This window comes from Saimiri boliviensis, chromosome 14 (genome assembly GCF_048565385.1).
Source record: "Saimiri boliviensis isolate mSaiBol1 chromosome 14, mSaiBol1.pri, whole genome shotgun sequence".
Classification (NCBI taxonomy): Eukaryota; Metazoa; Chordata; class Mammalia; order Primates; family Cebidae; genus Saimiri; species Saimiri boliviensis.
In genome coordinates this window covers 29,420,266-29,435,387 of record NC_133462.1, presented here as the reverse complement: position 1 = coordinate 29,435,387, position 15,122 = coordinate 29,420,266, and the positions used below count along the sequence as shown (strand labels likewise).

The 15,122-nt window shown below is 55.0% G+C and overlaps 1 protein-coding gene across 2 annotated transcripts in view; it reads right to left on the bottom strand.

The window, feature by feature from the left end:
- Nucleotides 1-3,698: 3,698 nt before the first annotated feature.
- The window catches only part of PDE4C (phosphodiesterase 4C), a 29,083-nt gene continuing 17,659 nt past the window's right edge, over nucleotides 3,699-15,122 (bottom strand). The window contains exons 11-16 of one of the 2 annotated variants that reach the window (XM_039466890.2): nucleotides 14,687-14,851; nucleotides 14,502-14,601; nucleotides 12,468-12,622; nucleotides 9,487-9,609; nucleotides 7,579-7,761; nucleotides 3,699-7,275 (exon numbers count right to left, since the gene is read on the bottom strand). In XM_039466890.2, the coding sequence (XP_039322824.1) occupies nucleotides 6,943-7,275; nucleotides 7,579-7,761; nucleotides 9,487-9,609; nucleotides 12,468-12,622; nucleotides 14,502-14,601; nucleotides 14,687-14,851 (1,059 nt within the window). In that variant the 3' untranslated portion in view covers nucleotides 3,699-6,942. The remainder of the gene's footprint in view (nucleotides 7,276-7,578; nucleotides 7,762-9,486; nucleotides 9,610-12,467; nucleotides 12,623-14,501; nucleotides 14,602-14,686; nucleotides 14,852-15,122) is intronic. The other variant, XM_039466887.2, reaches the window with a different exon arrangement.

The window sequence follows — 15,122 nt, the reverse complement described above, 5'->3', positions numbered from 1 at the left end:
AGAGCCAGATGGGGCGGGGCTCCCGAGAAGATTGACGCGCCAGTGGGGCGGGCCTAGCGTGCGTATTCACCAGGGGTGGGAGCGGCGCGGGGGCCGACTCCGCCTCGGGGAGGCTTAAGCCCTCGAGCGACGGGCCGACTAGCCAATCAGCGACTGTATGCTCCCTCCTCCTGTCCAATGGTGGCTTCTGGGCGATTGAAGGGCCGAGAGGCTGAGGCCTTGGCTGAGCCCGGGTCTTCGAGGGGCGGTTCCCTTCCCGGCCCGCGCCCACCCCAGGTCCAGGGGACTCGAGGCCGCAGTCTAGTCCAAGGTGCCGTGACCTCTGTTAAATGCCCCCGACTCCCAATTGCGGAAAAGAACAACCGAGGCCCAAGAGATGTTCTATGCCCTCACATATATGGAGTTCAACATAAATACGAAAGAATAACCAGGGATCAAGGGGGGGCCCCTGTCCCATTGCCGAGGCGTGAGACCCCCCAAAGAGGGCGGGGCTAGTGAAGACTCCACCCCTCCCCTGTGTCTGAGGTTTTAAAAAAAATAGAAGAAGTAGAGGTCAAGAGAGAGACCCCTCTCCAGCATTCCCAGAAAAGGAGCAAAGAGCAGATGGACTCTCTGGGAACCCCCTCCCCTCCCTGCGCCCCGTCATCAAGGGGAAGATTCGAAAAAAAACGTTTAGTAGGGAAGGAGAAGCGACCTGTCCAGGAAACCCCTTAAAGCCTGCGGTAAATGCCCCGGGAAGCCTCCAGCCCTTCAATGCTCAGGTCCAAAGACCCGGGGCCTGGAAGAGCCCCTCCCTCCATCCTGGGAAAGCAAACCCCAGAGAATGGAGCCTTTTGGGAGCTAAGATGCTCCTCCGTGTGTATTTTTCCTCCAAATCTTCAAGGGAAAAACTCAGAATGCGGGGAGGGGAGAGGAGCCCGAAACCCCAGCGCCCCCATTCCGGGGCTCCTGCGCCCCCCACTCCAGTTTTCAAACCCTCCAGGCCTGTGTGGCCCCCGGAAGAGTCCTGATCCTCTAGATTCTCCCCCTCCTCCCGCACGGTAGGCGGGGCCGGAGTTGGGGTTGGGGGGGAAACTCGTTCCTGTTTATAAAAAGCTCGCCAGCTGCGGAGGCGCTGAGAGACCAGAATAACTTAGCGCCTCGAGGCCCAGCCGCCGCCAACCCGGTCCCCAGCCCGCCCCCTGCACCCTGGAAGTACTGGGGCGCCCCTCCCACCCCCCCCTTCCCGTCCCCTCTCCATTTGCATTTGGGAAATTTTTGTTTTCTTTTTAGGGTAACATATTGCTCCCTTCCCCACCTCCCACCCCCACCACTAGGACTGCGTATAAAAGTATCACGAATCCACTGCGGAGAAACCGGGAACGTTGAGAAAAACAAAAAATAAAATAAAAAGAAATCCACCGCCCATCCTCCCCGCCCTCGCGCCCACGCGGACACCCCCAGTCCAGTCCGCGCTCTGTGGGGGGCTCCCGGGGAGAGGGTCCAGGCTCGGTCTGCGGCCCCCTTGGAGGGGAGGAGGTTTTAGGCTGCTCGGCACCCCCCACCCCGATCGCCCAAAGGCACGCTTCCTACATGGGTGGCGCTCTCAGAAATACCTCCTGCCTTTTTTTCCCAGGAAGGGAAAAGTCAGCCACGAGAACGTGCAGAAGCTTCTGTCACTGACTTAGTATTTTCAAGTAAAAATAGCCGGGGACGGCGGCTCACGCCTGGACTCCCACCATTTTGGGGGACCAAGGCGGGAGGATCGCTGGAGCCCAGGAATTGGAGACCAGCCTGGGTAACATAGGGAGGCCCCATCGCTACAAAACCATTTTAAAATTAGCTGGGTGTGGCGGTGCGTGCCTGTGGTTCCAGCGACTCCCCAGCCCGAGGTAGGAGGATCCCTTGAGCCCAGGAGGTCGAGGCTGTAGGAAACCGTATCGCGCCACTCACTGCACTCCAGCCTGGACGTCAGAGTGAGACCCTGTCTCAAAACTAATTACTTGGCCGGGCGCCGTGGCTCACACCTGTAATTCCAGCACTTTGGGAGGCCGAGGCGGTTGGATCACCTGAGGTTAGGAGTTCGAGACCAGCCTGGCCAACATGGTGAAACCCCGTTTCTACTAAAAATACAAAAATTAGCCGGGCATGGTGGCAGTCGCCTGTAATGCCAGCTACATGGGAGGCTAAGGAGAATCGCTTGAACCCAGGAGGTGGAGGTTGCAGTGAGCCAAGATCGCACCATGGCACCAGAGCAAGACCACGTCTAAAAAAAAAAAAAAAGAAAAACAGGCCGGGCGCGGTGGCTCACGCCTGTAATCCCAGCACTTTGGGAGGCCGAGGCGGGTGGATCACGAGGTCGAGAGATCGAGACCAACCTGGTCAACATGGTGAAACCCCGTCTCTACTAAAAATACAAAAAATTAGCTGGGCATGGTGGCGCGTGCCTGTAATCCCAGCTACTCAGGAGGCTGAGGCAGGAGATTTGTCTGAACCTGGGAGGCGGAGGTTGCGGTGAGCCGAGATCGCGCCATTGCACTCCAGCCTGGGTAACAAGAGCGAAACTCCATCTCAAAAAAATATATATATATTTAATTTAAATTAAAGAAGAATGCAAGCCCTTGATTGTCCAGAGCAGCATTGGGCTCTGGGATTAGAAATGGATGAGCTAGAGGAGGGGCTGTGGGCTTGGGGCATTTTCTGTGTGGCAGGGGACACAGAGCCAGTGGGAGAAGGGGCTGTGCTTCCCTGCTGGCCCCACTCAGAGGGAAGTCTAGAGGCCTCCCTGAGGCCATGCCCGACTTCTGCACTACACAAATAAAAATAAAAATTTGGCCAGATGCAGTGGCTCACACCTGTAATCCCAGCACTTTGGGAGGCTGAGGCAGGAGGATCACTCCTTGACCTTCAGGTCAGGAGTTCAAGACCAGCCTAGCCAACATGGCGAAACCCCATCTCTACTGAAAATACAAAAATTAGCTGGGTGTGGTGGTGCCTGCCCCGGGAGGCTGCTGAGGAGGCGAGGCATGAGAATCAAAAGAATCAGAGAGGCAGAGGCTGCAGTGAGATGAGATCGTGCCATCACTGATCTCCAGCCCGGGTGACAGAGGGAAACACTGTCACACACACACACACACACACACACACACACACACACACGGGTCAGGCGTGGCTGGTGGCTCACGCCTGTAATCCCAACACTTTGGGAGGCCGAGGCGGGTGGATCTCTTGAGGCCACGAATTCGAGACCAGCCTAGGCAACATGGTGAAATCCTAGCGGTATGTGGTGGTACACACCTGAAGTCCCAGCTACTCGGGAGGCTGAGGCGGAAGAGTCACTTGAACCAGGGAGGTGGAGGTTGCAGTGAGCTGAGATCACGCCACTGCACTGCAGCCTGAGCGACAGAGTGAGACTCTGACAAAAAAAAGAAAGAAAGAAGAAAGAAAAGGAAAGAGACGAGACCAGGTGCGGTGGCTCACACCTGCAATCCCAGCACTTTGGGAGGCCGAGGTGGCTGGATCACAAGGTCAGGAGTTTGAGACCAGCATTACCAACACGGTGAAACCCCGTCTCTCCCAAAAACACAAAAATTAGCTGGGCGTGGTGACAGGCACTTGTAATCTCAGCTACTCCGGAGGCTGAGGCGGGAAAATCTTTAACCTGGGAGGTGGAGGTTACAGTGAGCCAAGATCGCGCCATTGCACTGCAGCCTGGGCGACAAAGCAAGACTCCGTCTCAAAAAGAAGGAGGAGGAGAAGGAGGAGGGCGAGGGGGAGGAGGAGGAGGAGGAGGAAGAAGAGGAGGAGAGAAAAGAAAAGTAATATGAATATCTTATAACGGATGGAGAAAAAAAAAACAAAAGAAGATAAGTCAAAAGTGGATAATCTATGGGTGGTTATAACATAATTTTATTTCCTTCTTTATACATTTTCAGTTTTTTCCAAATTTTCTACGGCGAACCTGTATTACTTTGTAAGAGGAGTGGAGGCGGGGATCTTGAAACAAACAACAACAAATCCTCCAAATCTCTGCCGTCTAACGTCTGGAAGGAAACACACCAAGTTCGTGATCCCGGATGGCTTTTAGTTCTGGCAATGTGGAATTTTATCATTAACTGTGATTAGGATGAATTCGGAGTGGTTATAATATTTACCGACGAAGCCAGCTGCTCTGGAAGCCGAGGGCGGCTGTGATGACGCCTGTGTCTTGTATAAATTTTCAGGCACGCGAGGAGGGCGGCAGAGGGGAGGGGCGGATACGGAGGCTTCGGGAGGCGGGGATCGAACCCGGGGCTCGAGCACGGTGCCGCCCACCAGCAGGACGAGCTGTTCCGGGCGAGGTGCGGTAGGTGGGAGCGTCGGGGCGGGGGGATGCGGCCCTGCGACCCACCCAGCAACTCCCGGCAGGCGCGCCCCGCCTGTCGCCCATGCTCGCCACCAGGGGGCGCCGCTGGCTAACATTGGGTGCCCAGAGGGTGACTTTGAGCCGGGCAATAGGACCGCTCTGCGCCTCAGTTTCCCCATCCGCGAAACGGGTCGGAAGCTCAATTTGGTCAGTCAAATGTCTTAAGATGTAAAGATTTTGCCGGGCGCGGTGGCTCAAGCCTGTAATCCCAGCACTTTGGGAGGCCGAGGCGGGTGGATCACGAGGTCGAGAGATCAAGACCAACCTGGTCAACATGGTGAAACCCCGTCTCTACTAAAAATACAAAAAATTAGCTGGGCATGGTGGCGCGTGCCTGTAATCCCAGCTACTCAGGAGGCTGAGGCAGGAGAATTGCCTGAACCCAGGAGGCGGAGGTTGCGGTGAGCCGAGATCGCGCCATTGCACTCCAGCCTGGGTAACAGGAGTGAAACTCCGTCTCAAAAAAAAAAAAAAAAAAAAAAAAAAAAAAAGATGTAAAGATTTTATTTAACCCCAAAGAAATGCTCAGTACCCCAAATGTCTAGGATATTTCAGGGAGGTCACAGGCAGCAACCCCCAACCTCCAATCAGCGTTTGTGCAAGTGCTAGGATCAGGTTACAGAGGGGGAAACTGAGGCTCAGAATGGGCTAGGATGGCAAGAAAGCCTCTGGGGCCTCCCTCCCTCTAGGGGGTGCCTGAGGCAGCTTCAGGAATCAGGAGACTTAGAGACCTGCTAGGGAGGAACAGTTGTGGGTTTTGTTCCTAGGGAAGGAGGAATGTGTGCGGGACCCAGCCTGGGGTCCCGAGGACAGAGAAAGCAGGGAGTTCCTACATCCAGAGACACCGAAGAGAAAATATAGCGACTTAAAGTAACACCTGGTGCATAGGTTAAATCAGTCTTCAGAGATATGCCAGGCACAGCGACCTACCTTCCCTCCTTCCCTCCTTCCCTCCTTCCTTCCTTTTCCTTGCTTTCTCCCTCCCTCCCTCCCTCCCTCCGTCTTTCTTGAGATGGAGTTTCGATGGTGTCGCCCAGGCTGGAGTGCAATGGCGCTGTCTCAGCTCACCGCAAGCCTCTTGAGCTCAAGCGATTCTCCTGCCTCAGCCTCCCGAGTAGCTGGGATTACAGGCACGCGCCGTCACGCCTGACGAATTTTTTTGTTTGTTTGTTTTTTGGGTTTGGGTTTTTTTGTTTTTTTTTTTTTGAGACAGGCTGGAGTGCAATGGCGCGATCTCGGCTCACCGCAACCTCCGCCTCCCGGGTTCAGGCAATTCTCCTGCCTCAGCCTCCTGAGTGGCTGGGATTACAGGCACGCGCCACCATGCCCAGCTAATGTTTTGTATTTTTAGTAGAGACGGGGTTTCACCGTGTTGACCAGGATGGTCTCGATCTCTTGACCTCGTGATCCACCCGCCTCAGCCTCCCAAAGTGCTGGGATTACAGGCTTGAGCCACCGCGCCCGGCCACGCCTGACGAATTTTTGTATTTTGAGTAGAGACGGGGTTTCACCATGTCGGCCAGGCTGGTCTCAAACTCCTGACCTCAGGTGATTTGCCCGCCTCACCCTCCCAAAGTGCTGGGATTTCAGGCGTGAGCCACCGCGCCCAGCCTCAGAGCCCCCTCTCTTTCTTTCTTCTCTTCTTTTTTTTTTTTTTTTTTTTTTTTTTTTGAGACAGGGTCTTGCTGTGTTGCCCAGGCTGGAGTGCGGTGGTGCAGTCATAACTCTCTTCAGCCTCCAACTCCTGGGCTCAAGCGATCCACTTTGTCTCAGCCTTCTGAGTGGCTGAGACTACAGGTGCACACCACCATGCCTGGCTAATTTTTTATGTTTTGCAGATACCGGGGTCTTGCTATGCTGCCCAGGCTGGTCTCAAACTCCTGAGCTCAAGCAGTACTCACACCTCAGCCTCCCAAAGTGCTGGATTACAGGCATGAGCCTCCACACCTTGCCCAACCTCCCTTTTCTGCCTCCTTCCTGCTCCCTACCACAGCTTCGGAAACCACATCGGGTATGAATGAAGCTTTGGTGTCGAAAATGCCCCCATTTGCAGTCTCACGCTCTTGCAGAGAGCTGCGTGGTAGAAGCAGGTGGGGAGATGCCTTCGGAATGGTCTCCTGACTCCCCACCCCTTGTGCGGGGCTGCTACAGAGGCATAAAGCTGGCACGAAGTCAATGGGCAATAAATATTTGATAAAGAAGGAAAGAATTAAATGACAGATTGGCTCAAGTGTGACCACGGGAGAGGGTGGACAAGAGGCTCTAGCAGACACCACCTCTCCACGCCACGGAGAGAAGCCTGGGAGAAAGACCCCAAGGGCACTGTAAGCGGCTGCCCCTTAGGGAGCTCTTTTAGGCAAGCCTGGGGTCAGAGTGGACCCCAGCCAGGTGCCTCCGATTAGATCCTGAGCGCTGCCTCAAAACCAAGAGCTTGATTGTCTCCCTCAATGGGTGGGAACGTGAAGCAGGGACCACATGGGGCATCTTCCTGGAAAGTCTGCTTGCAAGTCAGAGGGTTTCACCATCCCACGGCCCTCACGGTTCACGCAGGGCTGGCCCTAAGTCCTCTGGTTGTCGAGGGGTAGGTCCCCAGGGTCTGGGCTGGCTTCGGGGGGCAGTTCAGTGTCAGACAACTCCAAGGCCTCTTTGTCTAAAGCTGGCTCTTCCCCCTCCTCCTCCTCCTCCTCTGCCTCCTCCAGAGGCAGCCCAAACTGGAATCTGTCAGGCCCGCCCTGCTCGGGGTTGGTGAGGCTGGAGGGGCTTCGGGGGATCTTGCTCTGGTACCATTCTCGATTGTCCTCCAGCGTGCCCAGCAGGTCCTGTGCGTCTGGGTGGACCAGGTCAGCCCAAGTCTCCCACAGTGGGTGGGCAATGTAGTCAATGAAACCCACCTGTGAGGGACGGGGTGGGACAGGTAGGCATCTGGTGTGTCACAGCGACCCCTAGACCCAATCCAGCCTCCAGATCTTTAGTCAGGTTGTTCCTTCTGCCTGGAATGCCACGTCCCAACTCCTACTCATCCTTCAAAACCCTCTTCAAATAACCCATCCTCTAGAATGCCTCTCTTAGCCCTTCTGGCCTCCTCCAACCCCAACCCTGACCCCACAGGGCTGACTGTATATGTGGGATTGGCTCAGCCCCTCCCTCTCTCCTCCCTCCCAGTGTCTACCAGCTCAACCCAGTCCCTTGCCGACCTGGGACTTCTCCACTGAGGCCGTGTGCTTGTCACACATGGGGCTGATGTCCAGGCCCGACTCACGCTCGCGGTCTCCCTGCTGGAAGAACTCGGCCATGATGCGGTCCGTCCACTGGCGGTACAGGGGCAGCGGCTTGGTGGGGTTGCTCAAGTCGGCACAGTGCACCAGGCTCTGCAAGACCTGCAGAGATGGAGGCTCGGGAGGGCACTGGCAGGGCCAGCCGCGCCGAGACCTGCCCCCTCCCCTCCACAGACAGGCTTGGTGCCACGGACACATCCATCCTACAAGTGGGGAAACTGAGGCCAGGAGCTGAAGAAGTGGTTGAGACACAGGCATGTGACTCTTGCCATTTCTTCAAGTTTGGAATGTAGTTGTTGCCACTTCATAAATGAAGCTGAATGAGAACCGCAGATATGGACGTCCTTGCCCACTTTTTTTATTTTATTTTATTTTTTGAAGTTTCGCTCTTGTTACCCAGGCTGGAGTGCAATGGCGCCATCTCGGCTCACCGCAACCTCCGCCTCCTGGGTTCAGGCAATTCTCCTGCCTCAGCCTCCTGAGTAGCTGGGATTACAGGCACGAGCCACCATGCCCAGTTGATTTTTTGTATTTTTAGGAGAGACGGGGTTTCACCATGTTGACCAGGATGGTCTCGATCTCTCGACCTCATGATCCACCCGCCTCGGCCTCCCAAAGTGCTGGGATTACAGGCTTGAGCCACCGCGCCCGGTCTTTTTTTTTTTTTTTTTTTTTTTTTTTTTTTTTTAAACTAAGAAAGAGTGAGACAGGGTCTCACTCTGTGATCCTGGCTGGCGTGCAATTGCGAGATCTCAGCTCACTGCAACCTCTGCCTCCCGGGGTCAAACGATCCTCCCAGCCCAGCCTCCCGAGTAGCTGGAACTACAGGCGTGCACCACCACATCCGGCTAATTTTTATATTTTTGTAGAGACGGGGTTTTGCCCAGGCTGGTCTCGAACTCCTGAGTTCAAGCAATCTGCCCATCTCGGCCTCTCAAAGTGCCAGGATTACAGGTGTGAGCCCCCGAGCCCAGACTTCTTTATTTATTTTTGAGACAGAGTTTTGCTCTTGTTGCCCAAGCTGGAGTGTAATGGCTCAATCTTGGCTCACCCCACAACCTCCGCCTCCCCAGTTCAAGTGATTCTCCTGCCTCAGCCTCCCAAGTGGGATTACAGGCATGCACCACCATGCCCAGCTAATTTTGTATTTTTAGTAGAGATGGGGTTTCTCCATGTTGGTCAGGCTGGTCTCAAACCCCCAGCCTCAGGTGATCCACCCGCCTCGGCCTCCCAAAGTGCTAAGATTACAGGTGAGAGCCACTGCACCCAGCCTAAGACGGAGTCTTGTTCTGTCGCCCAGGCTGGCATGCGATGCCATGATCTCAGCTCACTGCAACCTCCGCCTCCTGGGTTCAAGCGGTTCTCCTGCCTCAGCTTCTTGAGTAGCTGGGATTACAGGCACGTGCCACCACGCATGGCTAATTTTTTGTATTTTTAGTAGAGACGGGGTTTCACTATGTTGGCCAGGCTGGTCTTGAACTCCTGATCTTGTGATCCGCCCACCTCGGCCTCCCAGTGTGCTGGGTAAGCCACCACACCCGGTTTTTTTGTTTGTTTGTTTGTTTGTTTGTCTGTTTTCAGAGACAAGGTCTCACTCTGTTGCCCAGGCTGGAGTGCAGTGGTGCAGTTACAGCTCAGTGCAGCCTCTCTAACTCCTGGCCTCAAGCGATCCTCACACCTTGGCCTCCCTAAATGCTAGGATTACAGGCCTGCACCGCTGCGTCCAGGCTTCTCTCAAACTAAATGTGTTAGAAGCCTGGCTAAAAGTGTTTTTAATGTAAAACCAGAATTTGAAAAGGAGGCCCCAGTGCCTGCCCAGCTGCGCACCTGGATGCGATCCGGATAGTTGTCCAGAAGGAGGACGCCGAGGCTTGTCACCTTCTTCGTCTCTACCATGGTCTTGAGGTCGGCCAGGAGGTTCATGTGCTTGGACATGTCCGTGGCCAGCACCTGGGGGCAGGCAAGGGACAGTGACAGGCACGAGGACCCTGCCCACCCCGACCCTCACTCCCAACCGCCAGACACCACTCCGGCTCAGAGAGCCCGCTGGGCCTCAGCATCCCCATCTGTGAAACGGGAGGAGCCAATGGCATTCACTGCAAACCCTGCTCGCAAGAGGGGCTCAGCCAGGGACCCCTTTTGGGAGGTCGTTTGGGTTGGCCATGAATTCCACATGTGTGACAGGGTGTAGGAGGGAGGTGATCAAACCTGTGTGTCTGGGACTTGTCAGCCCAAGTCTCCCACAGTGGGTGGGCAATGTCATCAGTGAAACCCACCTGTGGGGCGGGTGGGGCAGGTAGGCATTTGGTGAGTCACAGCAAACCCTAGAACCAATCCAGCCTCCAGATATTTAGCCAGGTTGTTCCTTCCGCCTGGAATGCTGCTTCCCAACTCCCACTCATCCTTCAAAACCCTTTTCAAATAACCCATCCTCTAGGATGCCTCTGTTGACCCTTCTGGCCTCCTCCAACCCCGACTCTTACCCCACAGGACTGGTTAGAGGCTGAGGTGACTTGTGCCTGAGGACAGTGGGGAGGATGAGGTCTGTGCAAAGGTCCTGGGGCTGGGAGAGTTGGGTACATGGGAGAGACTTATAAGAGGGGCTTGTGACTGGAAGAAGTCATGAGAGATGGACTCGAGATTGAGGAGGCTGAGGGCCTCTGGCAGCTGGAGAACCTTGTTCAGAGGTCATCGGAGCCACAGGGGAGTTTGCAGCTCACTGTGAGAAGGGATGTGACTTCAGACCCCTCAAACTTCCATGTGGCCGCCATGTGCCCTGGAGAGCTATTTCTAACTCTGAGCACAGATGTTTAAAAACCAAATTAACCTGGCCGGGCATGATGGCTCACGCCTGTAATCCCAGCACTTTGGGAGGCCAAGGTGGGCGGATCACCTGAGGTCAGAAGTTTGAGACCAGCCTGACCAACATGGTGAAACCTCATCTCTACTAAAAATACAAAATTAGCTGGGCGTGGTGGTGCACGCGTGTAGTCCCAGCTACTCAGGAGGCTGAGGCAGGAGAATCGCTTGAACTGGGAGGCAGAGGTTGCAGTGAGCGGGGATCGCGCCACTGCACTCCAGCCTGGGTGACAGAGCAGGACTCTGTTTCCAAAACAAAACCAAAAAACAGCTTAACCCAACGTGTGCAGAGTCAGCCCAGCCAGGAGTGACTCAGATGTGGTTCACAGGCTTCTCTGAGAATCAATGGTCTCAAAACTTCTCCCCAAATCTCTCATTTATCCCAAATGTGGTCCCCCCACCACTCAAGACCCCAACTCAGGGCGGACGCGGTGACTCACACTTGTAATCCCAGCACTTTGGGAGGCCGAAGCGGGCGGATCACCTGAGGTCAGGAGTTCAAGACCAGCCTGGCCATCATGGTGAAACCCCATCTTAAAAAAAAAAAACCCGAGCCGGGCGCAGTGGCTCAAGCCTGTAATCCCAGCACTTTGGGAGGCCAAGGCGGGTGGATCACGAGGTCAAGAGATCGAGACCATCCTGGTCAACATGGTGAAACCCCGTGTCTACTAAAAATACAAAAAATTAGCTGGGCACGGTGGCATGTGCCTGTAATCCCAGCTACTCAGGAGGCCGAGGCAGGAGAATTGCCTGAACCCAGGAGGCGGAGGTTGTGGTGAGCTGGGATCGTGCCATTGCACTGCAGCCTGGGCAACAAGAGCGAAACTCTGTCTCAAAAAAAAAAAAAAAAAAAAAATCAAATGAACAGATGTGCTTAAATTTTTTTTTTTTTTTTTTTTTAGACAAAGGCTCACTCTGTCGCCCAGGCTGGAGTGCAGTGGCATGATCTCAACTCACTGCGACCTCTGCCTCCCAGGTTCAAGCGATTCTCCTGCCTCAGCCTCCCAAGCAGCTGGGATTACAGGTACATGCCACCATGACCCGCTAATTTTTGTGTTTTTAGTAGACACGGTGTTTTCACAATGTTGGTCAGGCTGGTCTTGAACTGCTGACCTCAAGTGATCCACCTGCCTCAGCCTCCCAAAGTGCTGAGATTACACGTGTGAGCCACCCCTGCCCAGCCTTTTTTTTTTTTTTTGAGACGGAGTTTCGCTCTTGTTACCCAGGCTGGAGTGCAATGGCGGGATCTCGGCTCACCGCAACCTCCGCCTCCTGGGTTCAGGCAATTCTCCTGCCTCAGCCTCCTGAGTAGCTGGGATTACAGGCACGCGCCACCATGCCCAGCTATTTTTTTTTGTATTTTTAGTAGAGACGGGGTTTCACCATGTTGACCAAGATGGTCTCGGTCTCTTGACCTTGTGATCCACCCGCCTCGGCCTCCCAAAGTGCTGGGATTACAGGCTTGAGCCACCGCGCCCGGCCTTTTTTTTTTTTTTTTTTTTAAGATGGAGTCTCACTCTGTCGCCCAGGCTGGAGTGCGTGGCACGATCTCAGCTCACTACAGCCTCCGCCTCCTGGGTTCCAGTGGTTCTTCTGCCTCAGCCTCCCAAGTAGCTGGGACTACAGGCATGCACCACCACGCCCAGTGCATTTCTGTATTTTTAGTAGAGACGAGGTTTCACCATGTTAGTCAAGCTGGTCTCGAACTCCTGACCTCAGGTGATCCGCCCACCTCGGCTTCCCAAAGTTCTGGAATTATAGGCGTGAGCCACTGCTCCTGGCTCCACTGCTCCTGGCTCCACTGACCCATTTCACTGATGAGGAAGCGTAGACTCAGGGTGAGGGCGTGCCTGGGACATGCCCGCCATGCCAGTATCGCCCCACGCTGCTGTCTGTAGATGAGGAAGAAGCGCCTGACCTCCCCTCCCCGCCTCCTGCCCCGCCCTCACCATGTCAATGACCATCCTGCGCAGACTCAGCCGCTGCTTGGTGCTGAGGTTCTGGAAGATGTCGCAGTTTTCTGCCTGCAGCAGCTTGAAGCCCACAGCCAGGTGATGGTTCTCTAGCACCGAGGCGTCGTTGTACATAAGCGCCAGCTCTGAGTCTGTGGGGGTATGGGACTGAGGCCCCCAAGATCCACCCACCCCACCCACTCTACCCACAGGCAGCTTTTGAAAATTCTTAGCGAACTCCGACCCATGCGGTGAAGGCCCAAATCTAGCTTGCCCTCCTGTAAGAAACCATCCAGCTTCCTGGCCCTTCTCTGACTGCAGGGCTGGGGGTATCAGGGTTTCACCCTGCCTATCCAAGACTGAGAAGTATCCTGAGGGACTCACTATGGCCAGAGACAGTGAGTGCTCAGTGATGGTTTTTTCTTTTCTTTTCTTTTTTGAAATGGAGTCTTGCTCTGTCACCAGGCTGGAGTGCAGTGGTGCGATCTCGACTCACTGCAACCACTGCCTCCCCGGTTCAAGCAATTTTCCTGCCTCAGACTGCCAAGTAGCTGGGACCACAGGCATGTGCCACCACACCCGGCTAATTTTTGTATTTTTAGGAGAGACGGGGTTTCACCATGTTGGCCAGGCTGGTCTCGATCTCTTGACCTCGTGATCCACCCGCCTCGGCCTCCCAAAGTGCTGGGATTACAGGCGTGAGCCACCGCGCCCGGCCCTTTCTTTCTTTCTTTTTCTTTCTTGACAGGGTCTTGCTGTCACCCAGACTGGAGCACAGTGGTAAGATCACGGCTCCCTGCAGCCTCAACCCCCTGTCCTCAGGTGATCCTCTCATCTCAGCCTCCTAAGTAGTTGGGATTACAGGCGTGTGCCACCACCGTTGGCTATTTATTTATTATTTATTTTTATTGGAGAGACAGGGTCTCACTGTATTGCCCAGGCTGGTCTTGAACTCCTGGCCTCAAGCAATCCTCCCACCTCTACCTCCTACAGTGTTGGGATTACAGGTGTGAGCCATGGCGCCCAGTCTCTCAGTGCCGGTTAAATAAACCACCGAGTCTGTCTTACTGGACTCTCGGCTCCTTGAGTGAGGGGCTCCACTCTCACCCCCAGCACTCCAGGGCTTACACACAAAAGGTACCCGGTAACTGCCTGTCAACTGAGTGTTTTAGACTCCTCATGGGATCCTAAACTTTAAGATCTTGGCGGAACTGGCCCGGCGCAGTGGCTCACGCCTGTAAATCCCAGCACTTTGGGAGGCTGAGGTGGGCAGGTCACTCGGACCAGCCTGGGCAACATAGTGAAACCCTGTCTCTACTAAAAATGCAAAAATTAGCCCCGCATGGTGGTGCATGCCTCTAATCCCAGCTACTCCAGAGGCTGAGGCTGGAGAATCGGCTGAACTGGGATGTGGAGGCTGCAGTGAGCCCATATCGTGTCACTGCACTCCAGCCTGGGTGACAGAGCAAGACCGTGTCTCAATAAATAAATAGCCAGGCACGGTGGCACACACCTTTAATCCCAGCACTTTGGAAGGCTGAAGCGGGCAGATCACAAGGTCAAGAGATCGAGACCATCCCGGCCAAGACTGTGAAACTCTGTCTCTAATAAAAGTACAAAAATTAGCTAGGTGTGGTGGCGTACGCCTGTAATCCCAGCTACTCAGGAGGTGGAGGCAGGAGAATTGCTTGGACCCAGGAGGCGAAGGTTGCCATGAGCCGAGATCATGCCACTACACTCCAGCCTGGTGACAGAGTGAGACTCCGTCTCAAAAATAATAATAATAATAATAAGTAAAGATCTTGGTGGAACCAGATCAGCTCTGCCACAGCTTGTTACTCTCTCATTTATTAAGCACCTACTGTGTACCCAGGCCTGCTCCAAGCCCCTGAAGGGAGGGAAGACTGTCATAGTCATTTCATAGACAGGGAAACCGGGCTGAGGGCAGGTGGGAACCGCCTGAGATCCCGGCGGGCAGCGTGGAGGCAGGGCCCGCCTCCCCTCCTGCACCCACTCCCCACTCCTACTTACTGGTGTTAATCAGAAACTGGTTAGAGACCCCGGGATGATCCACATCGTGGATGGCGCTTGCAAAGAGGGCAGCCAGGATTTCCAGGTCTGTGAACACAGCCTGAGTGCGCAGAGGGCACAGGCGGTGAGCGGCGGGTTCTCTGAGCCCTGCTCCCGCCCGCCTGCGTGCAGCCGCGGCGCGGTACCTCGAGGGCGGGTGTAGCCAGCAGCACGTGCGTGGACTGGGCCACGTCGGCGGCGTGGAGGCTGTTGTGATAGGCCACGTCAGCATGGTAGTGACCCTCCAGCAACAGCAGGTAGGTGGCCAGTGTGTCTGCTGGAATCTGGAATGTCTTCAGCAGGTCCCGCTCCTGGTCCATCACAGACCCGGGCTCAGGGCCTTGGCCTTGCGGCTGCAGCACATGCTATTCCTTCTCCTCTCTTCTGAACTCCTATCCATGCCTCAAGTGCCCACTCCTCTGAGACGCCCTCCCTGCTCTCCTGAACTCCTTCACTCCCTGTTCTTTGGTGGGCCAACCCTACAGGACTCGGGGTGTCTGTCTCCAGCTCTTCTCTCCAGATTTCTCTCCTCTTCAGGCCCAGGGGCCAGGGCTGAGGCTTCGGGACAACAAACTGTTCACC